Here is a 25,816-nt window from a genome sequence, read left to right as displayed (position 1 = left end):
ATACAGTAAGTCATACAGGAGAAGAAGAACACAGCATTCCAATTCAAATCAAGAAACAGAAGAATATTGGATGGAACAGTGAAACATCAGCACAAATATAGTCTTAGAAGAGGTAGCTATGTAGCTGCATTGCTTAGTGACTCCATATGGACAGGGGAGGCATGTTGGATGGGGAAACAGTGAAGTATGTTATACCCCATGGTATGTTATACCCCATGTACTAAAGGTGTACCCCATCACCTGCTCTGCCACTATCATGTTTGGCTGAACATCTGATGACGGGAAACTCTAGTACACACAAACACTCCCTGAACAATTTTGAAGCCACATTTGCTATGTTTTAAAATTTACTATAGCTTCAGTGGCTGGAGTGTCTTGGGATCTGCAATCTTAAAAAAAATAACTTCTCTCCCCTCCTCCCCTCCTGGTGCAATGCACAAGCCCAGCACTTTCTTCTTGGCTTGCACAGGTGTGTGCATGTAATATCAAATTCTGGCTTAGGACATGTGAACTGATGGGAGAGAAAAGAAGAGAAAGAGAAACGGAGACTGGAAACTAAACTGAAAAGCGGCTTGGATGCCAGGTTGGAGGTCTGATTGAAACCCTGGATTTGCCATCTGTAGAAGTGGTTCGGCGCTTGTCTCTGCCGCTACTCTACTTTTACATTTATAAATAAATAAAGTACCGGAGGCCGAAGAGGTGAGACTGCAGGTCTCCAGTGTCTCTGTTGCTACTAAAGGAAGCCAAATCCAGGTAACAACTGCCTCTAGAATTTCTCTTTGCTTGAGGAAGGGAAAAATGTTACGGTGTAATAATACACTAAATTAGAAGGCTTGGGTATTTGCGATTTCTGTATTTCATAGAAAGGTATCCTATAGGCTGCCTTTACAAGAAGAACTGCATTTCAGATGATAGTAGGATTGGCTTCACCGTAATCCACACTTCCTCGGCGGCTGGTTGCTAACGTTCTGATATCTGGTTTCACGAAGTGCTCACCATGACTGCTCCTTTTCTTTAATACTGTACTTGTAGCATCATGCTGCCTAAGTTGAGAAGAGTGGAAATTAAGCGTGAAAGCCATGTGGAAGACGCGGCCATGCTACGGAAGAGAAAAATCACTTTCCCAAGTGGCAAGTACCCTGAAGGAAGCACCATGACCTTTCACAAAATCAACTACAAAGTGAAATTTAAGACTGGTTATATAGGATTTCGGAAGGAGGTTAAAAAAACGATTCTGACTGATGTCAGGTAAGTCTGCCCGGTTAGGGCTCGCTGATTTGGGGGTGCCCACCACCCTTCCTCCTGCTTCTGTATACAGAGGCAAGAATGGTTCCACCTTTCTTTTACCGGTTCTTGCACCTGGTTGATGTTACAGCCCCTTCCGGAACTGTTCCACACCTTTCATTTGAAACCTCACCAATCTTTTCTTCTACAGGCTGCCCGCTGAGCAGGAGAACTTGGAAAAGTCATCTGGGGAGTTCCGGGTTGTGTAATTCAAAGGAATATCTTTCTCAAGCTCTCTTTACTAGAAGTGTGCGGCGTACTGCAGGGATGGGGAGTCCAGTTGTGGGAACTCACCCTTGAGTCGGACTTAAGTTTTACGGGCAACTTGACTCAAGATTTCCCTCCCCCAAAGGCTCAGACTCAGCTTGTGACTCAAAACCCACCCACCCTTCCTTTTATTTGGTGGTGGGAGAGGAAGGCTGGTTTTTAACAGGAACTCAGGGTTGGGCCTTGGGACTCAGGACTTGGTACCAAAGACTCAGACGTGGGACTTGGTACCAAAGACTTGGGACTCAGACTCCAAAGACTTGACAAAATCTCTGGGGTTTTGCATGCTAAAAGTGGGTTACTGAGTGCTTCCCGGTGAGGTGCTGAAGAGCTGCCTTGAAATTAAGTAATTCCGGGAGGGATGTGGTGGCGCTGCGGGCTAAACCGCAGAAGCCTGTGCTGCAGGGTCAGAAGACCAAGCAGTCGTAAGATCGAATCCACGGGACGGAGTGAGCTCCCATCGCTTGTCCCAGCTCCCGCCAACCTAGCGGTTCGAAAGCATGCAAATACAAGTAGATTAATAGGGACCACTTCGGTGGGAAGGTAACAGCATTCCATGTCTAAGTCGCACTGGCCATGTGACCACGGAAGATTGTCTTCGGACAAAATGCTGGCTCTATGGCTTGGAAACGGGGATGATCACCGCCCCCTAGAGTCGAATACGACTGGACAAAAATTGTCAAGGGGAACCTTTACCTTTACCTTTACCTAGCAATTTCCAGAGTTCTGAAATTATATTGGCACTCACTAATCGGGGGCACTCTACTACCATCATCACTAAATCTGCAGTTTTGATGGCCTTCCTGGGCTTTTACTTGCCTTCACCCTGCAAGATACACTTTCCTCACATTCCTTGTTTACAAGTAAAGTCATGCTTGTAAATAATGAACATTTAAAAATTGTGCTATAGGCATAGTTAAAGATGTGGCCAAAGAACACAGGAGATGAATGCAGCACTATTCAAACAACCAGGAGGTTATAATACCAATTGTTAAACATTTGAAAGATTTTGCGGGGTGGAGAGATATATTCTTTGGATTATCCATGGTTCCTCTTGCCCAACAACATGACTGTTTATTTTACGTGCCTTTCCCCCCCATGAATACTTACAGAATTCAGAGTTGGTGTGTGTGTTGTGTTTAGTCGTTTAGTCGTGTCCGACTCTTCGTGACCCCATGGACCAGAGCACGCCAGGCCCTCCTGTCTTCTACTGCCTCCCGGAGTTGTGTCAGGTTCATGTTGGTTGCTTCGCAGACACTGTCCAGCCATCTCATCCTCGTTCGTCCCCTTCTCCTCTTGCCATCACACCTTCCTAACATCAAGGTTTTTTCCAAGGACTCTTTTCTTTTCATGAGATGGCCAAAGTACTGGAGCCTCAGCTTCAGGATCTGTCCTTCAAGTGAGCATTCAGGGTTGATTTCCTTTAGAACTGATAGGTTTGTTCTCCTTGCAGTCCAGGGGATTCTCAAGAGCCTCCTCCAGCACCACAATTCAAAGGCATCAATTCTTCGGCGGTCTGCCTTCTTTATGGTCCAGCTCTCACTTCCATACATCACGACAGGAAAAACCATAGCTTTGACTATTCGGACTTTTGTTGGCAAGGTGATGTCTCTGCTTTTCAAGATGCTGTCAAGATTTGTCATCGCTTTCCTCCCAAGAAGAAGGCGCCTTTTAATTTCGTGGCTGCTGTCTCCATCTGCAGTGATCATGGAGCCCAGGAAGATAAAATTTGACACTGCCTCCATATCTTCCCCTTCTATTTCCCAGGAGGTGATGGGACCAGTGGCCATGATCTTAGTTTTTTTGATGTTGAGTTTCAGACCGTTTTTTGCACTCTCCTCTTTCACTCTCATTACAAGGTTCTTTAATTCCTCCTCACTTTCTGCCATCAGAGTGGTATCATCTGCATATCGGAGGTTGTTGATATTTCTTCCGGCAATCTTAATTCCGGCTTGGGTTTCTTCCAGTCCAGCCTTCCGCATGATGTATTCTGCATATAAGTTAAACAAGCTGGGGGACAATATACAGCCTTGCCATACTCCTTTCCCAATTTTGAACCACTCAGTTGTTCCATGACCAGTTCTAACTGTTGCTTCCTGTCCCACATATAGGTTTCTCAGGAGACAGATAAAGTGGTCAGGCACTCCAATTTCTTTAAGAACATGCTGCTAATAAAGCCAGGTTCAGAACCAAGCAGGCATAGGCTCTCTTATATCACTGTTTGGATATTCATAGAAAAGTGAAGTTGGAAGGGGCCTACAAGGCCATCAAGTCCAACCCCCCAGGTCCCTTGGTGTTTGCAGAAAACCATCTAAATAGCATCTTTCCCACGAATAAATAACTGATCTGTTTTACAAGATGTTCTTGTGCTCAAGCCCCATTGAAGTGAACAGGAGCTGAGTCAAAGCACTGCTGTGCGTCCGTGGGGCTACCCTTCATGTTGACAGGGGCTCTGCAAAAGTTCCATGAATATTCTGTCTTTGCATTTGGCCTTCCATATTGCCATGTCAAAGGCTCCTGGAGCCTCTAGAAACTGGGAAGGATCTGAGGTCTCCTGCCCAGTTCAGGTATACGCAAAGAACCTAGTGACTACCCCTCTCCGGCTGTCATTGAACCACAACTCCCATCAGCTGCAGCCAGCGTAGACAATAATGAAAGACTGTGGCAGCTACAAATGTGCAGCACCTGTACAATCTTGCACTCTAATTTTTTTAAAAAATGCATTCATTTTCAATAGGGGTAGGTTTAGAGATAAGGGGCTAGGGGGCTGGGGAAGTAGACATGGGTGGGGAAAGGTAAAATTCCAGAGGGCGAGAGAGTACTTGCACATCCACTTATACAGTTATACTACAATAAGAAGACAGTAAAAAAGAGAATAACTTAACAAGTTTTCCAAGAATGCCTATAGTTACTAAACTCTCCATTCCCTGGTTGGACCTTCACATTCTTTTATCTACACTTTCCAGTCTACCTGCACACTGATTTATAGCATGTGAATTCAAATCTTGTAAAACATTTCCTATGGTGTTCTCTGATATTTTGAGTGGGGTGGTGGTATAGGATTAGATGTCTAATTTTAAAACTATGTGGAAAGTGCTAGGGAACAGTAGACCTTAGCTCAAATGTCTGTGGCCTCTTCCTCTTGATTTTTAAGACTGTAATTCAGTACAGATTCCGTGACTTGAACTTCAGCCAGTTCTCTCCTTTGGTTACTATCTTGCCTGATGAAAAATAATGGAAAACTTTCATTTGGCCTCTTAAATTGGGCTCTAATGTGGATTTTGAAATTAGGCTCTTGTATGTTGTATAGAACAGGAGTCCCCAAACTCCGGGCCGTGGACCGGTCGCAGTTCGTGGCCTTGGAAGGACCAGACCACCAGGGCAGATGACCAGCGAGGAGGAAGTGAGTGGCGAGCGAAGCTCCGCTTCCTGTCAATGTGATCCTATTAGGTTATAATGCTGCTGCTCATCTGACAGGAGGAGGAGCTTCACTCCCTGCTCCCCTCCTGCTGCTGCAAGATCTGCTGAGCCTGGGGCATTAGAGTCTAATAGGAGCCTGCGCTCCTATTAGGTTCTAATGCTGCTGCTGATCTAATAGGAGGTGGAGCTTCAATTGCAGCTCACCTCCTGCTCCTGCTCGCCGCTCATCAATACACATAATGAGTCCGATTCAAAGCTATCCTCCAACAACCTACTGCATAACAAGTACCTTCCCCCCAAAGTCCTTGGGAGAATGTCTTCAACTAAACTGGTCCCTGTTGTCAAAAAGCTTGGGGACCACTGGTGTACAAAACGATCTTGTTATCTCCCGTCAAGTTGGAACTGACTTATACTCTTAGAACTGCAGAACTGAAAGGAATCCTAAGGATCTGTCTAGGGCAGTGGTCCCCAACCTTGTGCCTCTAGATGTTCTTAGACTTCATCTCCCAGAAATCCTGGCCAGTAGAGGTGGTGGTGAAGGCTTCTGGGAGTTGTAGTCCAAGAACATATGGAGGCCCAAGGTTGGGGACCACTGGTCTAGGGAATTAAACTCCCAACCTCTGGTGCCACAGCTAGGTACCCAAACCTCTGAGCTTCTTAGCAGTTCAATATTAATCTTGGAACTCCCGTATAAGGACCCTAATAGGGTTCTCAAGGTAAATGTTAACTTTTAAGGAATGGTTTTAGCAGTTCCACACCACCAGTGAGTTTCCGTGGCCAAGTGGGGATTTGAACCCTGATCTCCAGAGTCCCAGCCCATCACTCTGTCCACTGCACTACAATGGGTACCATGTAGAATAGTATAGTTGAGTAATTTTTCAGCTCTGCAAGACAGTTGTATCTCTGGAAGTGAAAAGAAGCAGGCATTCAGTAAAATGAAATGTAATATTGATAGATTAAACATCTGATGAGTGAAAAACTGTTTTGTTTTGTTTTTAATCTTATAGCGGTGCCATGAAACCTGGTCTCAATGCAATCTTAGGACCCACCGGCTGTGGCAAATCTTCGTAAGTATCAAAATAATGAAAAGACTTGTTTTACGGTGATGCAAAACTTCATATTGTTACAAGCTTATAAATATTCCCTGTCCATAAGTGTGGCCTTGTAAGAAATGTGCATGAATGAGTTTAATAAGAAAGCATGTACACAAGCTAGTTTCAAAACAGCTTCGGTGCAATTTAAAAAGATTAATCTGTGTGAATTTTCTGTGTCGGCTTAAATATCCTTATTGGAGTACGTTTTATATTACTTCTAGGCTATTGGATATCTTAGCGACAAGGAAAGATCCTACAGGGCTGTCTGGAGATATTTTGATAAATGGCTACCGTTTGCCTTCACATTTTAAATGTATTTCCGGATACGTAGTACAGGTAAATGAAGTTTCTAGTTACTGTATTAAATCTCCAGTGTTAATCTGGTTCCATTTCCTCACCCAGGCAAATTAGGCTAGGGAGAAAAAAAAAGAATACTTGGGGAACAGGCATGAAGTAGGTGAAAGGCCGTTTAAGCTTCATTCTGTTACCAGTTCCAAAATCCTGGGATGAACATGTGCTCAGATGTAGCACCGCTTAGCCTATGCCTGCTTGGTTCTGAACCTGGCTTTATTAGCAGGTGAACCGCGGGGTTCTAGTAAAAAAATAAAGCAGATCTTATGAGGCAGAAATCTATAAAGGTTCTAAGTGCATCCAAGACACAGATGGGAGGCATTTGCATTTTAGATTACAACTCCCAGCATCCCCCAAGGGCAATGGCTGATCCTTGTTGTGGGGTTTTGCAAGCTGTAGCCTCCAAAAATGTCTCCCATTCCCTGGTCAAAGCAGCTGTGGGTGGTCAACCCTAGAGAGGCCCAGAAATCAACCACCAGGAACTGGGCTTTCTCGGTGGTAGCTGCAACACAATGGAATACATTGCCTGTTGATATTTGCCAGACTCCCCCTCTTCTGACCTTCGGGAAACAGGTGAAACCTGAGCTTTTTAAAGATGCCTTTGCTAGCATCCCTCTCTTTACCCAGCATGTTGTTAGTCTGTGGAACTCCTTGCCACCGGATGTGGTGATGGCATCTGGCCTAGATGCCTTTAAAAGGGATTGGACAGATTCCTGGGTGAAAAGTATATTGCAGATTACAAGCCATGATGGGGATGTACAATCTCCAGGCTTAAAAGGAAGGTACCTCCAAATGCCAGATACAGGGGAGTGGTATCAGGGGACAGGTATCTAGTTGTCTCGTGTGCTCCCAGAGGCATCTGGTGGGACCACAGTGAAATACAGGAAGTTGCAACTAGATGGTCCCTTGGTCTGATCCAGCAGGGCTCTCCTTCTGTTCTTATGTTTTCTCCTTTAATATTTTTGCAGATCTGTGCATTTTGAAGTGAATTTCATCTGCTGTTGCCTCTGGAATTTTTTTATTGGGTTTTTAAAATATGTACATGTGTTGGTGAATGGGTTATTTCTCTTTATTGCTGTTAGCCATCTAGAGTAGCACTCTTTTACTAGATGAGCAGGCTTAAAAGCGCAGCAAACGAACCAACGAACAATGCAGACAAAGGAACAATAGCAGTGCATAATCTTCAGATGAAGTATAACCATGAAATGAAACCTTCCCTATTCCCATCTTTTAAGGATGACATTGTCATGGGAACCTTAACTGTCCGAGAAAATTTGGAGTTCTCTGCTGCCTTGCGGCTACCTTTGTCGACCTCGGTACAAGAAAAGCGGGAGAGAGTTGATCAAGTTCTCAGGGAGTTGGATCTGGCCAAAGTGGCAGACACCAAGGTATAAGCATAGAGCAGCATTTTGATATTACTTAACAGTGGCTTGTTGTGACAGAGATATTGTTAGGAATACCAGAAAATTAAGTACGTAGGGGTTTTTTTAAAAAATCAGGCTTGTGTGAACCATGATCTGACTACAGTTGCCTCACCAGAAAAAAACGCTTCTGCCAGTTTCTAGGAAAATCAGTGCCCGTGTGTGTTCTAAGATGAAGGTTTGGCTCTTTTTCTGGAGGCATTTTCCTGCCTGAGGGGAGGATCAAAAAGTGACAGCCTCCAATCGAAATCAAGGTGCACTGTATACAAAATGAGCCAAGTCATTTTGGCACAGGGTAGCTCATCATCCCTGGCAGCAAAAAAACAACAACACAAAGGTAGCAAAGTAAGCAGTTCATTGCTTCAGTAAAACAACCTGGTTCAGTAGCGTTCATTTCATTTGTTTCCTCGTGTTCTCCAGACCACACAATGTGCAGTCTGTTAAAATCTGCACCTTTCCCCATGCTTTTCTGTAATGTTGTTGTTGTTGTTCTTCTTCTTCTTTTTTGGAGAGGGGTTCACAGCCACAGCACATCCTATGGAGAGTTCATTTTCTCCTTGGAAGTTCTCAGTTTGAAGCCTTTATTGGGCTCTTAAAATTAGCTTTAAAAACCGAGAGAAAAATTTATCTCCAGCGGCAAAGCTGCAGTGAGGAAGTAGAACTGTGGTGATTCCTTTTTATTATAATAATAATAATAATAATAATAATAATAATAATAATAATAATAATAATAATAATAATAATAATAATAAACTTTATTGTCAATGCACAACATGTGTGCAATGAAATTGAATGAGCCTCCACTGGTACAACCACACAAAGCACAAAACACAAAATACATGCATGCATGTACATATTGCATGTTATACTGGCACTGTGAGTCTGTTTATATTAAGTCTGGTCACGGTGTTATGTGGCATTTAGGAGTCTGATGGCCCATGGATAGAAGCTATTTTTTCAGGCTATTTGTCCGGCTGGCTATACTTCTATATCTCTATATCTCAGTTTAGGCTTCTCCTGAAACCTGAGGGCCATCCTCCCCCTCCGGCATCCCCTCTCCCAAGAAATCATGAAAAAAAATTGCTCTAAAATGCAAATCATGTATTGGGGTGTGCATGGCAATTTGTTTGGCAAACATTGCTTTTATTTGGGGGTTCAAGGGTGTTTGGGCAGGCTAGGGGAGCCACACAGACTGCGCTGGGAGGGCCATGTGCAATCTAAGGGTCCCACTTTGCCCACTTTGGCCTTTGGAGTGGGAATACAGATCTATATTGCTGGTTCCTTTGCTGATATTGTTTTGCTGTCATGATTAGAAGTTACCCACTCCCCTTTTCCATGAACTGGTCTACCGAGTCACTCAAATATCTGTGATTTTTCTTTGTCAAAAGCACCCGTAGGTGAGGCCAGAACATGCTGTCCTTTCACACTTTGCTTTCCCAACTCAACAAATTCAGCTTTAAGAGGTATTAGAGGATATTTAGAGGGAGAGCAAGAGGGGGTGGGGGCATATAATTAAGGCATTTTACACTAATTGAAATGCGTTCCTAGTTTTAAACAATGCTACTGCAATGAAAAGCAACTCACTTTAACATTTATTTTCCTGTACTAGGTCGGCACCTATTTTACCCGTGGAGTTTCTGGCGGGGAAAGGAAAAGGACCAGCATTGGCCTAGAGCTTATTACACACCCGGTCGTATTGTTCCTGGATGAACCGACTACTGGATTAGATGCCAGCACGGCTAATGCTGTCTTGTTGCTCTTAAAAAAGTAAATTGTGCTAGAGGTGGCAGATTCTGTTTTATGGTGCTAGATGAAAGGGTAGCATCCATCATGGCCAGTAACATTCCAATTTTAATATCAGGGGGTTGAGTTGTTCATTTTAAACTCAGTATTCCTTTCTTAATTCTTCTTTTAAAAACTTAACAAGTTTTATATATAGGTTTCCTTGTGACTTTTACAAGCAACTTTCTTCATGGAAGGAATGCACAGTAATTTTTCAGATCTGGTTGTCGTTGATAATGACTTGGATTTTAATTTGCATTTATGGATGGTCCTTGTTTTTAAATTCATAAACTGCTCAGCTTACAGTCCAATACTGTTATTTAAAGTTACATTCACATGCGCTATGAATGGTTCAGAATATGAAAAGCCTGTGGTACTTACAGCAGTTAATTGTTTCCCTTGTGACAGGATGTCAGGGCAAGGAAGAACGATCATTTTTTCCATCCATCAGCCACGGTACTCTATTTTCAAATTGTTTGACACCATGACATTACTTGCTGCTGGAAGGCTTATATATCATGGACCTGCTGATGATGCTCTTAATTACTTCAGCGATCTCGGTGAGTTTACCTAGGGTGAGTTAAAATTGAGACACGTTAATGAGGATTTTTCTAGAACATCTCTAGTGCAGTTTAAGATGCAAGGGTCAAATTCTCATTGCTTAGTGTAATAAATCACAGTACAATAAGCCTATTGAATCAATGGGGGCTTGGTCAGTCAACTCCTCCATAAGTTCCATTGATTCAAATGGGCCTCCTCTAATTGCGACTTAGGATCTGATCCCACTTGCCAGAATAAATGAGCAGAGGGATTGTTTCTTTTGGATTTGGGCTAAAATCATGTGGCTGGGGGGTAGGAGCAATCAGGCAGGCTTGCGATTTGACGGATGGGCAACTGGGTGGGGGTGAACAAGGGGCAGATGAGTGAGAGCAGCTTTTTCTCCTCCCATCAGGGGCTTTTACATATGTGGAATCAGTGGCAATGAATCAATTCCACATCCATCTCAAAATAAATATACCTCTGGTGGAGGAGCAGAAAAACTCGTTCGTCTGACACACTACTCTGCGCATGTGTGCACCTCATGTGTACACCTAGATCTGGGTGTTTTTTTAAAAAGCAGAACCCAATACAAGAGTGTTTTTTATTATCAGCGGGATTAAACTCTTACTTTAGCATAGGTCACAGTTACCGCAGGCCATTCAAATCAATGAAACTTATGGAGGCGTTAATTTACAAAATCCCCCTGGCGCTACAGCGATTCACTATCCTGAGCAACAGGAGTTTGATCAAAAGATTAAATGTAACTGTAAGCAAATTTTTTATATAAAACAAAGATATGGCATTTTTACATAGAAATCAGCTACCCGTTCCACACGCTCTTCTCAATCCATGATGTTAAAAGTGGCCACATTGAGGCCAGAAAGTTGACCACAATGCTAGGCCCCTGCCTCCTTATGTTCAGGAAATTGCTAAAGATGTAATTATTTAAGGCTGCCTCTAACAACTAAATCTCGTGGATGCTTTTACATTTTTTGTAGGGTTTTTTATATTTATTATTTAATTACTGTTGTATATCACCGTATTGTTTCTGAATGTATATTGTTATGTGGGGTCTTGTGGATTTAATTTTTAACCTACAAACTGCCCAGAATAGTTCTTGCATTAATGGTGTGGCATTTAAATCAAATCAAATCAAATCAACCCAAGCAAGCAAGCAAGCAAGCAAGCAAGCAAGCAAGCAAGCAAGCAAGCAAGCAAGCAAGCAAGCAAGCAAGCAAGCAAGCAAGCAAGCAAGCAAGCAAGCAAGCAACCAACCAACCAACCAACCAACCAACCAACCAACCAACCAACCAACCAACCAACCAACCAACCAACCAACCAACCAACCAACCAACCAACCAACCAACCAACCAACCTTCTTCTAAGATGCAACAGCAGTAGAGAATGGATGCTGTTTGTTTTGTCTTTCAAAAGCCTTTTTGAATTCATGTTATCTTTATATGTCTGAGCCTAGAAACCACAAAAGTACTTTAGGCTTATCACATCCATGGTCAAGTAGGTCTTTTAACCATTTCCTTGGCATGCACACCAATAGGTTCAGCCCTTCCAAATTCCAGAATCTCCCCAAGGAGACAATTGCTTTAAATATAATCTGAAGTTGATGTATTTAGATCAAAGCATGACCTTAATTTGCACCTCTGAGAGTACAGATGTCTTAAAAGAAACCAAGCTCTTCTGGATTTACACATGGCCTGTTGCAAGGAGGCCATGTGTGAAAAAAGGAAAAGTTTTTGTTTTAACTAAAGCTCCCAGAATCCCACAACCAACATAGCAATTGCAGTGGAATTCTTGGAACTATCGTTGCTCAAAAAGTAACTTTCCCATCTGTGAATCTTTCCTGCATAACTGAGTTCAGGATAAAATGGCTCAGCTAATTTTTTGTGGCACTGTGGACTGAGTGACCTTTCTGATAACAAGAATTCATTTCCCCCCAGAACTATTTATCAAGTCGAATAAACCTAATTTTATGTCCATGTACTTTTCAAAACACGCCATGTCCAAGCAGTTGATAAGATAACCTTTGTGGCACCTGGTGAGGATGGCATTTTTAAAGATAACTGGACTAAAGCTTGTGAGGGATGGGGTCAAACAAGACAAAATATGTGTTGTATTTAGGAATTTTTGTCAAGTGGCTGGAATTAAACTCACTCCATAGCAGAAAAAAAGCACATAGATGTCTATTGTAGGTTATTTGTGTTTCTATTCCATTACTTTCTAATGACTGGTTTTTTTTGGGGGGGGGGGTTGGCTTGCTGGTTTGTTTGTTTTTAGAAAATCTATAATGCTTCCATGGCCAAAATCCTTTGGTTCCTGTGAAACTATACCTGTAAAGGTAATAATGCAAACTGTTTTTGGCTGTTGGTCACGGGTCCTGTCATTGATTGTGCAACCGGAGAACAGCTGGAAAGCTACCTACTACTGCTTGCATAGTTGGTGTTGCATGATCACGTAACCCAACAGTATCCAGCCTACAGGTCTTCATTTTAGGTATAGGGTATGTAAACATTAATCATCTTTGCTTTGCAGGCTATGTGTGTGAACCATATAACAACCCTGCAGATTTTTTCCTAGACATCATTAACGGAGATTCAACTGCTGTTGAAATGAGCAAAACTACCATAGACACTATAGGTATGGATGCTTATTGTCTTTTCCAGGGAATCTTGTCTTCTCATGATGTGCGCAAAATAAGAAAACAGTGTCAGTTACATCATTTTTGCCTCCAGAGACAGTTCAGGCTTATTTGATCCAGGACACACTTATTTGTCTTTCCAGTAGGTGGCAAAGCTCTCCTCCGGCACCATATTTCAAATGCTTCAATTTTTTCCTGTCCTCCTTTCACACCCATACATGGTGATCAGAGATACAAGAGTATGGGTGATCTTAGTCTTAGTCTTCAACGATACATCCCTACCTTTGATCTTTTCTAATCCTTTTACTGCTGCCCTTCTGCATCTCTGGGCCGGCCCACACCGTGAAATTTGGTGCAATCCAGCCAGTGTTTAAAAGCACTTATCTTCAGGGCATTTTGTTTTAATTCCCGCAACTCATCTGTGATGGCAGAAGGAAGAGCTATTTTGCATCTCAGTGTATCTTCCTAAAAAGACTGCATGCCCTAGCCCTGTGAAAGAAAGATATGGGTCAGCTCTTAAAGGGGAAGGATGGGTTGTTCTAAGTAGAAACACAAGCAGATAAGGACTTCTTTTTTCTGTGCCAAACAGTGTTATCAGGGAACCATATACCATAACTAAATGCCAAAATGGACAGGTTCTTCTGATTTCTTGGCTGCCATTTCTGTTTGGAGTGATTATTCAAAACAGGTGTACTTACCTTTAATAACACCTGCTTGCTTAACTGGCTCTGAAGTGATATGGGGGAATTCTCCTTTTAATGGCATCCTTAACCCCTTCCTGCCTTTACCTCCTTGCACTGAAATGTTTTCACTCTTTTGTCTAGCTCAGCTCCAGTACAGGAATTATATTAAGCTAGGCAAAAATAACTGGGATGGGGATGCTTAGCGTAACAAGGAAAGGTTGAGGAAGAGGTAAACATGCTTCTTTGGCTTCAAAGCCAGTGCAGTACTGGGGATAGAATGCTGAACTTGGGGTTCAAATCCCTTCTTGGCCATGGAAATTCACTGAAGGTAGTGTTGGTGAAACAACTGCTTAAAATATCTCACATAGCTTGCAAATCCTACCAAGGTTGCCATAAATGGGATGTGATTTGACGACACATAGTAATAAGATGAATAGTATATGTTTGATTTGGCCTTTGGTCTATAGTGTATAATGATCAAAGCATGTTGTAATACACATTTCTCTTGAGGTGGATGCAACTCTAGCTGGCATTTAAGTATTAACTATATATGTATGAGAGTGGAAGAACTGGAGAACCACATTTTTATGCTTCCTTGTATAAATAATTCTGCAAATAGAAATGTAATAAACTGAGCAGGAAACTTACCTGTGACCCTAAAAGGGCTTTCAGGATACATGGGATATTTAAGGAATTGTTTTACCTGTTCTGCCCCTAGTGAGTTTTCATGGCTGAGCAAGGATTCAAGCCCACATCTCCTGACCTGAGTCCTAGTCCATTGTTCTGTCCAATATTCCACCCTCAATAGCTGATGTTCAGTGTGATCGCCACCTATTCTCCATGATATGCTAGTGCCTTTACTGGAGGGAGTTTTCTGTGTGGTAGACCAGCCAGGTTTAAGTCTGAAGATGTTCAAACTTTATAGTTCAAATTATTAAGATGTTCAAACTGAATAGCTTGCTTACTTACTGTACAGCTCACTTGCAATGTATTAATCTGATTTTTCCTTCTTATCTGAAACAGATATTGAAGAGACTGTCAGAGAGCAGGAGACCATTGCGGAAAGATTAGCTGAAAAGTTTACTCAATGCAGCTACTACAAAACAATGAGAGAAGAGCTGGATACACTGTCTGCGGAATATAAGAAGAGGGGTGAAACGTATAAAGAGATTCCATACTCCACTCCCTTTTTTCATCAGTTGAAGTGGTTGTCGAAACGTACATTTAAGAATTTGATAGGTAATCCACAAAATTCTACTGCCCAGGTAACTCAAACAAAATTCACTTTAAAAAATAATGACTGAAAGCAATGAAGCCTGCTTCTGTTTAAAAATAAGGTAAATTTACATAATGAAGAGTTACGAGAATAATTATGTTTAATTACTGATGCTTAGTAATTATTATACTTTAGGGCAAACAGCTTTTATCCTCTTCTGCCATTACAAAATAGTGTATTTGGGCAAAATACAAACATGAAATGTTTCAGATTTGTTACACTTGCTCAAGGAACTGTGGAAATCCTCATTCTAGGCAAAGCTAAATATCCCTTAGAGATAATTCACAGCACTCAGTAACTACCATTTCCCAATATTGTTCAAGGAGGGAAACTCTCATGCTCTACAACAGTTTCATGTTTTAAAGCTGGAATACATTTGTAATGTATAGACATGTCCTCAAAGTGGAGAAGAAACCCAAGCCTGGGGGGGCTTTTAATTTCTTGTTCGTCATTTGGTGGGTTGGGACTCAATACTAGGTACAGAAATAGCTTGGGCTAAAAGGGTCACAACAGCATCTCTACCATGATGTGGATCAGTGGTTCCCAGTCTTGGGTAGCCCAGGTGTTCTTCGACTCCAACTCCCAGAAACCCTAGTCAGCACAGCTTGTTGTGAAGCTTTCTGAGAATTGCAGTCCAAGAACACCTGAGTTACCCAAGGGGGGAAACTATTGATGTAGATATATGCTAAATAATTAAGAATCGGATCTGCAATGGCATGCTTGGGGTGAAGGCAAGCATGTTTTGGCCTAAGTCTGTCTCTACTGTTAGATGAAGCGATACAACCATGATGTATAACAGATGCTGGGAGACAGCAATAGCAGTAATGGGCTGCTCTTCCTAAGCCTTGTAGTTGAAAGAGGATGCCATGTGTGCTAGGCCTGTCTGTTCTCCTAAAGAGGGCTGCTGCTCTCAGGCGTGATGGAACATGCTATCTGATTGCCAGCATTTAGCTGACAGTCCAGTCATCTCCTGAATGGAGAGGAGGGCATTGATTTGCCCTTAAAGGTTGGAGTTGGCTTTGCTCAGGACTCCAAGAACGTAGCTCATTTCAAGGCAAATCAAACCTTTTCCAACCCTCTCTTTGAAGGACGTCCGATCCCCTCCCCCCTCTCCATCCCAGACTTTCCCCCCCTGTGACCTCTGTTTCCAGCAGCAGTTCTTCAAAAAAAAACTGTGCAAAGGTTTTCTTTCAAGAGGAAAAAGTACAGCGCAATCACCAATCAATCATCTGTTGAGACCCTGTGAAGTTAAAAGCTTTGTGTGTGTTGATAGAATGGGGATCCCTATTAATTGCTTTCTAAAAGCTTGACCTTGTGACAAGAATTATGATCTTAAGAGCTTAGAATCGTCCAGGGTTAATAGACCTGACTTTTTTCTCACAATCGTTTTCATCTCCCTAACCTCATTAGGAATGGATTTTGGACGCATTCTTAAAAAGACCCTGCATTTTTAAAGCCTCCCTTCACTAATCTTCTTAAATTGGCCCTGATATGATCTTTGTTTCCCACTTCAACCGGCTTAGAAAGGAGTTATTATCCCTGACGTTTCATCCCCTCATCCTGCCCTGAGCACTTTGGTACCATGTATCAAGCCCACCTTAAGTGTTAAAGTTCAAGCAATCCCCTCTGATTAAACACCGGTGAACAGCCTGTTACCATCGTCTTGACTGAGATTTTCCTCCCTTTTGCTTATTTTAAAGAAAGTGTTACATACAGTTTTTAATCAGTTTGGTTATTGTCACCAAAAGTCACAATCCTTCTCTGTGTGTGTGTGTGTGTGTGTGTATTCCACCCTTCTATATAATATGTTAAAAATACCCAATTTGTTTTGAATCCAGAAAATGGGAAACATCTTTTCGTGGCATTTTTATCTTCGCGATTAGTGCTGTAGTTTGGTTTGGTTTATTTCCGTACTGTCTTTCTTCCAATTAACACTCACAAGTTATTAAAAAACAAACCAATTAAAAGTATGATAAATGATTATATTAAAAACTATTAAACATATGTTCGTATTAATTAAAACTATTAAAACATTTTAGAAGGAGGTTAAAATGTAAAGATGTAATACCAAAATTAAAATTCTTCACTGCCCGGTGAAGACCAATGAAGACCAAAAGTATGGTCTTCCTTGGAAGAAAAAAGAGGGTGGGGGCCAACTTAGCCTGCTGGGGTACATTTTACAACGGGAGCAGCTACAGAAAAGGCCCTTCTATCACATCTCCACCTCAGCCTAACGCCGAGGGAGTCCCAGAGAGAAAGAACAAGAAATCAGGCCTTCTCAGCAGTGGTCCCTCATCTCTGGAAAAATCTTCCCTCAGAAATTTCTCTGGCTCCCTCGCTGGGTGTTTTTAAGAGCAAACTCAAGACCTGGCTCTTTAGGCAGGCCTTCCTTTCTGTCAATATCTAATTTATTTATTGCCATCTTCAATTGTAATAAAGCTGTTGTTTTCTTTTATATTTGTTATTATTTGGATCGCTGTTAACTGCCCATAGTAGACATTGGTCTAGATGGGCGGGGTATGTATGTATGTATGTATGTATGTATGTATGTATGTATGTATGTATGTATGTATGTATGTATGTATGTATGCATGTATGCATGTATGTATGTATCAATCAATCAATCAATCAATCAATCAATCAATCAATCAATCAATCTGCAAGAGAGGGTGGTGGGACTGAGAGAAGGGTCTCTCTTGAAGTTCTTAGAAGCTGAGAAGGTTCACATGGGAAGATACGGTCCTTCAGATAGCCTAGACCCAAAACATGCAAGGCTTTGTAGATCATATAACCATCACTTTGACTTGGGTCTGGAAACAGATCGGCAGCCCGCGAAACTGTTGTAACAGAGGACTCTGTTGTTGGAGCCAGTCTGAAGGGAGGGAGTGATTTGACAGAACCAGGAGGGAGCAACCTAGGAGGATTCTGGCTACAAAAGAAGTGTTGGTGCTTTGACATCTGCAAGTATAAAGGAATTTTCTAATGCAAAATCAATTTATCGTGAATACACATGGCAACCTGTGGGGATGTCAAAGCACTAACACTTCTTTTGTAGCCAATATATATTGGCTACAGGTTGCCATGTTGTATTCACGATAAATTGATTTTGCATTAGAAAATTCCTTTAAAAGTTTAAACCATGTTCTTGAGGTTTGGAAGCTAACTGCTGGTCAGCATGGTAGGATTTTATAACCTCTTACAATTGCCAATACATCAAGGTTGGAAAGTTAAACATACACCATTCACTCTTCAATGGTCAGAAGATCCTATACTTCAGCTACAAATGAACACCTATTCTGTCAATGTCATCTCTAAATGAACTCTCTTTTGAGGGTACATTGTCTCCTCACATTAAGATGATTATATGACAATATATTTTGTATATCCCTCATTTTTTAATTTTTAATTTTCTTTTCCTTCTTCCTTCTCTCCTTCCTTTTGATTTGCCATGAAAATAAAATATTTTTTTTAAAGAAATGACCAACTTATCTCAAAATGCTGTTAAAGGTTTATTACACCCTTTAAAAGCAGCTTTTTGAAAGTAACTAGATGATGTTATTCATTATGCCAGGAAAGTAATGCTGGTCCTACTTATTACATTAGTTTTGAAATGTAACTTCATTACAGTCTACAGGTAAGTTTGTAATTTATAACTTGTTATTTTTAACCTTGCTTCCTTTTTCCACTTGAATATCTGTTAGAGTGGAGTGCATGATGTCTACAATCTAGCTGGAGCAGAAGTAACATCACTAAAGATTCTATAACAGATTGTATTGTTGTAGAAGATATTGACGTGTGCTATTTTCAAAAAGCTTACTCTCTCTTTTATACTAACCACTTCCACTGCCCCTTCCTCATTGCTTGTTGTGAATCTTAATTTTTTTTCCTTTTTTCCTAGCTGGTTATTACCACTTTTCTGGGATTAATTGTTGGAGTTGTTTTTGCTGGAGTTAAAAATGATGCCACTGGCATTCAAAATAGGTTAGTATCCATTAGGAATATACTTTAAAAGGGGATCAAATTTTCCTTCATCTGGAGTCATTTACTTAAATTTTACAATGTACTGAAAATGCATAGATAAAGAACCTAATATGCTTTATACTATGGTTTCTCCTGTGATTTGAATTTCCTTCAGCTATGGGGCCAGAAGGTGACTGACAGAAGATGCCCATGCAGTGGAATTTAGAAAGATTGCTATATTTGCAGGAATAACTTCTAGCAAGTATCCTTTGAAGACCAAGCCCTGTTATTTCCTCCTCGTCCTAATTCTTCCCTCCCAGAAATCCACAAACATCCAGCCTTCCTGAGATTCAACTCACCTTCTGCCTCAGATGGTTTCCTTTGTTTACAGTGGCCTGGTTAACTTGCTTCATGCAACTTTATCTCTTTATAATGTGAATCCACCTGTGGAATAATGATATGGATGCTACTCTTGTTTCATTAATATAACATGTTTTGTTGTCTTGTTTTGTTTTTGTTGCTGTTTTTTCTGTTATATGCCCATCTAATTTTGAAATTCTTGGATTTTCTTGCAGAGTTGGTGCTTTGTTCTTTTTGGTTACTAATCAGTGTTTGAATAGTATAACGACGGTTGAACTTTTTATCATTGAAAAAAGAATATTTATGTAAGTAAATCTGTGTGTCATGGCAAACGAAGTGTGTCTTTCCTGTTAGCAGCTTTATTCATTTATCTGTTGTATGGTTAAGTTGTTTATCTGTCAGCTGGCTTCACAGCCCTGGGCATGCAGCCATTTTGCACACACTCTACCAGAAAGCTCTATCACAGCTGTAGAAAAAAATGTTCTCTCTCTCTCTCTCTGTGTGTGTGTGTGTGTGTGTGGTCCCAAGGCTTATGTGAATGACTGACTCACTATTTTATCTCTGTGAATATACACCTTGGAAGAGTAATCTTTTGGAGTACAACTTCCAGAATTCCCTGGCTGTCCTGACCACCAAAGGAATTCTGGGTATTATAGTCCAAAGAATAATATTTCTAAGCTTTGGATGAATGCTGGCTCAGCAATTGATTGATTGTTATTAACAATTAACAATTGTTTGCCAGTAAAATCCAAAACACAGAGACTGGGACATCATCATCATTCTTATTCTTATTCTTTAGATTGCCTTGTATCATGACAAGCTAACCTGGCACTTTGTATTAACTCAGTTTGCTTCAGCTAAGCTAATGACAGACAGTATCCTAGCTGGGTGAACTCTTTCCATCTATCAAGGTGTTTGGATGAAAATGTAGGCTGAAAAAAAAAACATCCAGCAGCTGACGCTTCACATGGATAGCTTTGTTTGAGCCTTTGGTGATGATGCTGGTGACCTCTTTGGAGAAGCTGTGAGAGCATTTAACAGAAACAGCTCCCTTCTTTGTTCAAATTCTTCATCAGCACTGTTGCTTTCAGCTTGGTTGGGGCTTGGTGCATAGCTGCTGGATTTGGATCCCCATTTTATTTTCCCTTTCTTTTTTTTCTCAAGAATCATTTATAAATGATTCTCAAGAATCATTTATAAATGCTCTTTTTCTCAAGAGCATTTATAAATGCTCTTCATTTCTGTTCCTCTTTTCCCAGTCATCTTGACATTATATTCCTCTTTTGCTTCCATTCTATTTAAATTCTTCTTGATGTAATCATCTGCTGTGCAACAAAAACTGAATCACTGAAATAATTTATTAGAAATAGGTGTAATAACACATGATACTTCACATTTTTATTATGCGTATAAAAGACACTGGATTAACCTGAGCCGTGTTGGGGCCATCAGAGATGGGAAGTGGACATGGTCTTTTAGTAGTAACTTCTAAGGGATGTTGTTACAGTAGACTGTTTACTTGTAAATGTATTTAATGGAGATATAATAGCTGAACAAAATTGTATTAAAGCATATGTAATAATGCCTTATATGTTTCCTATGAGTGTGCTTTTTGCCTCAGTATGAAGTAAGTGTTTAACACCTGTGGTATCAGTTATTCTGTGAAGGTATTTTAATTTATTTTATTTGTTTAGACTTAAACCTGGCCATTTAGTAGACAACCAACTACTCTTTAAGGAACTGAAGGGCTTACAGTAATACTGCTTGGGCATTTTGTTGTCTGGGGAGCTGCCTATACCACTTCACCAGAGCTTATGGAATAGCAGGTGGTTTCTACAATTCGCTTCCAATTCAATTGAAATTCCAGATCCAACTTGGTTCCATTCCACTGAGACAGCATACTCCCTACAGATCTCTTCAACTAGCATCATCTTTAAAAATCTCCTGGAACACATAATAATACCTGAGTTTAAAGAAACAGCAGTTGATCTAAATAGGCACATGATTGCCCCTTTCCTGGCTTCTTCTCATATTAAAAACTTTTTCTTTTCTTCCTTGCACAGGACATGCTACCACTGAGAACTTGGGGTCTTACCTCTTGTAGAGGGAGTATATGAGAAATAGCTGGATACTCTTTGAGTAACTGTTTAAATGAAAAAACAATGTAAAACAAAAACAGCTGAGATGAGGGTATCTAGATGAGGAATACCCACTCAAAAGGATTAAATATCAGTCAAAGGTTCAATACTCATTTGTTGTTGTTGTTTAGTCATTTAGCCATGTCCAACTCTTCGCGACCCCATGGACCAAAGCATGCCAGGCCCTCCTGTCTTCCACTGCCTACCGAAGTTGGGTCAAATTCATGTTAGTAGCTTCCATGACACTGTCCAACCATCTCATCCTCTGTCGTCCCCTTCTCCTCCTGCCTTCACACTTTCCCAACATCAGGGTCTTTTCCAGGGAGTCTTCTCTTCTCATGAGATGGCCAAAGTATTGGAGCCTCAGCTTCAGGATCTGTCCTTCCAGTGAGCACTCAGGGTTGATTTCTTTCAGAACGTATAGGTTTGTTCTCCTTGCAGTCCAGGGGACTCTCAAGAGTCTCCTCCAACACCACAATTCAAATGCATCAATTCTTTGGTGGTCAGCCCTCTTTATGGTCCAGCTCTCACTTCCATACATCACTACAGGAAAAACCATAGTTTTGACTATGCGGACCTTTGTCAGCAAGGTGATGTCTCTGCTTTTTAAGATGCTCTCTAGATTTGTCATTGCTTTCCTCCAAGATGCAGGTATCTTTTAATTTCGTGGCTGCTGTCCCCATCTGCAGTGATCATGGAGCCCAGGAAAGTAAAATCTGTCACTGGCTCCATGTCTTCCCCTTCTATTTCCCAGGAGGTGATGGGGCCAGTGGCCATGATCTTAGTTTTGTTGATGTTGAGCTTCAGGCCGTTTTTTGCACTCTCCTCTTTCACCCTCATTAAGAGGTTCTTTAATTCCTCCTCACTTTCTGCCATCAAAACTCATTACCAATTGTGAAATCCTACATTGCTTCCCAGTTTGCCACTCGTGGCAACAATGCTATTGTTATCTTGTAGACTCATTGATAATTGAGCATTTGAAATTATTCCCAGTTTGGTAATCCTATTCCTTTACTAAGGAACCATTATCACTTTGTCCATTGTCTGTATCTTTACATGGTCATGGGCCATGTGTAAATATGAGTCATAATCTTACTCTAATGTCTGAGGAAACATACTTGGTCTAAGAAAGCTCCTATTAAAATATAGCAATTAGTCTTTAAGATGGAACAACATTTTTGTATCTTTGTGAGGGTGTTCTTTTGTAGTTTTGTGGTTTTTTGCTGTTGTTGTTTTGTCTGATTACATGAGTTGCTATCTCGTTCCTGACAAAATGGGATTCCAGATAGAAAAGAATGTAATTGGGGGAGTGTCGTAAGGATAGGATTTTAGGGGCACACACAGAAATAACCCCCCCCTCGCCATTTTAGACGGTAACTCAAAAGGTTGACCACTCTCTGTCTTTTTTTCTATTTTAGACACGAATATATAAGTGGCTATTACAGAGTGTCTGCATATTTCTTCTCAAAAATAATAGCCGACATGATGCCCATGAGAACCTTGCCTGGAATCATCCTTACCTGTCTAAACTATTTCACAATAGGCAAGTATATGGTGAAACCAAAATATTCTCTCCTCCCCTACCTCACCTTGGAGAAATGAGGGCCCACATTTGTTTGTTTATGGCCTCTAAATTGCTCCTTAGATATAAATTTGAAGAGGTTTTATTCAAAGTTACTAGCTACAAGATTAAATTATCCACTGCTTGTATTAAAGGGGGAAGGCTTAAGGTGCTCCCCTGCTCCATTTCTGACTAATATATTAGTTACTGCTTTGCCACGGTTGAGTGGGGAAGACATGATTCAGCTATGTTTGCAAGCAGAGCCAGAAGGAAAAATTATGGATTTCATGAAGGTTGGCTTCTCTTTCCCCTGAAATTGTGAGGCACATACCCAAATGGAGCAATAGTGTGCAGGCATTAAGAGCAACACTGGTGGGGGCAGGCCATAGTTTTCATTGTGCACAAAGGGGAACAAAACTAATAGCTATGCATTGCAAAGGGTGACCTCTATACACTCAAGAAATTACAAGGGTTACTATCAAGCTATGGTATTTCACATCCATGGTTTAGAACTGAGCATTGAATGTTTTTTTTTCTTTACTGTTAAGTTTATTTAAATACTGTCCAAGTACCACATTTCCTTGGGGTGAACCAAAATGTCATCACTGAGGAACAAGGTGTGTGTGTGTGTTTCATCTATGCGCAAATACCAAATTTTTAGATTAGCAAACACACCCCAACTGGTAGATACACTTCTAGCACCTTGACCACCAGTCTGGACCAGTAAATTGCACTGCATTGCTTTCTACACTTCATCCATTTACTTTAGCATAGTGATACACTATTTATACTGCTTATATGTACTGTACATTTCTCCTATATAGACATTATGGCACTGGTTACATATGGCTATTGACTTTATTTTTTAAAAATCTGTTTTAGGTTTCAAACCGACTGCAGAGGCTTTCTTTATCATGATGATTACCATTATATTAGTCGCCTACACAGCCAGTTCTATGGCTCTGGCAATAGCAACAGGACAAAATGTGACATCGGTGGCAAACCTCCTCATAAACATTTGCTTTGTTTTTATGATTGTGAGTGCTTTATTATTATTCTTGTCTCTGAATATTTAGTTTGAAAGAAACTGTATTGCATGAGGCTTCTGTTGTCTCCTTGCACTTTGTATCTGTGAATTTCAGAATTACGATTCCAGTGGCGTTTTGTGTGTTGTGCTTATGTCGCTGGTTACAGAAGCTCGGGGCTATTAGATAAGAGTGGTGGAATAGAAATAAAAAGAAGTAATTGATGAATAAATAAATGGATTAAAAACGCTAGATACCAGTTGTTCCTCTATCTTTGACCATACCCTAATGAGACCAAGAAATGCAATCTTGCATAGACTGGTGCATATAAGGACAGGGGTGATTTTTAATGGATATGAGGCTCCACTGGTGGTCTAGCAAAGGACATTCTCCAAGTACGGATCTGTGGCAAAGATTCTGGGCCCCACCCAGGATAAGGCACGGAGGGGGGCAGCAATGCAACAGGCAATATTGCCACATTGAAATAATGCATGATACTATAAGGTGGTTAGCACGAAGTCCAAAATCCCTCATTGTTCAAACAACAGTGTCCCGTGTCCACTTTTGCTAGTATAAAGGAATACAGTAGTTGCTCCTCAATCCCATTTGGGCAGGGCGGAGGGGGGGGGAGGGCTAAAGCATGACAAATTGTTGGGTTATTTTCAGTATAAATTCCCACACCCCCACCCCTCTTCACGATTGTCATTATGTTAGTAAGTAATATGGCCTTCTATTCTGTATAGCAGCCGTTGTTAATGGGGACCATATTGCCTCCTGGGGGGGGCACAGATTGGAAACAATCCTTCACATGCCACCTTATAAGGTTTGTTGTGTGATTTACACAACCCTGATGCGGCCTATATTTCTTTCATATTATGTTTGTGGGTGTGGTTAAAAAAACTGCTGAGAATGTCTGGTCTATAGCAGCTGGGGAAGTATGGGATCCCCTGTGTATGGGCTTGCATATGGCCCGTGGCCCCTGCCCCTTGCCAAGTCTAGTTGTGAACCTTGTACAGTTCTGCTCTGCACCATGGTAGGAGTGAAAAGCCATCTGTGCTTAACTCTGCTCTCCAAGGCTGATCTATCACACTATGGGTCCCTTTGAGCATTGTAGATGTAGGCTCAGTTTGCTAAACTTCAACAATTGCACCTTTTACTAAGAAGGGAGAAAGACTATATTTAAAGGAAACTAGGAATGTGCTCAGTTGGTCAGTTAACAGGCTATTGGAGTCTTGCTGCTCAGGAAAAATGAAAGCTACAAATCCATTAATCTATATGTATAATGATACAACTCTGGGCAGAACTGTGGGATTCTTTACGGTTATAAACAACGTGCTGTCCTTTAACAGCCCTTTTTTTTCCTAAGCTATCTTGTTCTTGCTTTTAGGTTTTCTCCGGCTTGTTGGTAAATCTGCCAACCATTTCATCTTGGTTGCTATGGCTACAGTATTTTAGCATCCCTCGCTACGGCCTCAATGTAAGCACTCACCCTCCCCTTTTGAATATTGCTGTTGTTGAAAGAAGTGAGTTTATTACCTAGCACAAAATGCAATCCCATGAATGTTAAGTTCTTATAGTTCTTACAGCTTACCTCCTGCTCAGTACAGGTTGGTGGAACCTTAAAGGCCAAGCCCAAGGCTGGGTGCGTAACGAAAAGGAAAAGGTTGGATGAATGAGATGAGGAGATGGCCTAGAATAAAGAAGGTGCCCCTTCTTCCTGCAAGTTTGAGTTAGTGGGATTGTGACAGCAGGCTGGGGACCTAATAATGGCAGTAGCAGTTATTGTACTTGCTGACATATATCCCGCATGACAGTTTTTTCACTAGACATTGACTTTTTGCGATTGCTATATCGATTCACAAAACAGTGACTCCTAAGGGGGAATTTCGCAGGATAATGTTTTGTCCCTGCTTCGCAAACCAATTTTCGCTAGACAATGATTTTGACAGCTCCCTCCTCGCTTGTGTTTTCGGGACCTAAGCTTCACAAGACAGCTATTTA

At 41.2% G+C, this 25,816-nt stretch overlaps 1 protein-coding gene across 1 annotated transcript in view; it reads left to right on the top strand.

The window, feature by feature from the left end:
- Positions 1 to 296: 296 nt before the first annotated feature.
- LOC110080522 (broad substrate specificity ATP-binding cassette transporter ABCG2) overlaps positions 297 to 25,816 on the top strand; it is a 28,590-nt gene continuing 3,070 nt past the window's right edge. The window contains exons 1-13 of the mRNA XM_073001979.2: positions 297 to 1,248; positions 5,979 to 6,038; positions 6,287 to 6,401; positions 7,652 to 7,804; positions 9,447 to 9,604; positions 10,028 to 10,179; positions 12,707 to 12,811; positions 14,519 to 14,760; positions 18,670 to 18,752; positions 19,307 to 19,396; positions 22,648 to 22,772; positions 23,673 to 23,827; positions 25,203 to 25,292. Of these exons, the coding sequence (XP_072858080.2) occupies positions 1,037 to 1,248; positions 5,979 to 6,038; positions 6,287 to 6,401; positions 7,652 to 7,804; positions 9,447 to 9,604; positions 10,028 to 10,179; positions 12,707 to 12,811; positions 14,519 to 14,760; positions 18,670 to 18,752; positions 19,307 to 19,396; positions 22,648 to 22,772; positions 23,673 to 23,827; positions 25,203 to 25,292 (1,740 nt within the window). The 5' untranslated portion in view covers positions 297 to 1,036. The remainder of the gene's footprint in view (positions 1,249 to 5,978; positions 6,039 to 6,286; positions 6,402 to 7,651; positions 7,805 to 9,446; positions 9,605 to 10,027; positions 10,180 to 12,706; positions 12,812 to 14,518; positions 14,761 to 18,669; positions 18,753 to 19,306; positions 19,397 to 22,647; positions 22,773 to 23,672; positions 23,828 to 25,202; positions 25,293 to 25,816) is intronic.

This window comes from Pogona vitticeps, chromosome 5, assembly GCF_051106095.1.
Source record: "Pogona vitticeps strain Pit_001003342236 chromosome 5, PviZW2.1, whole genome shotgun sequence".
NCBI lineage: Eukaryota > Metazoa > Chordata > Lepidosauria > Squamata > Agamidae > Pogona > Pogona vitticeps.
This window is presented reverse-complemented; position numbering and strand designations above follow the sequence as displayed.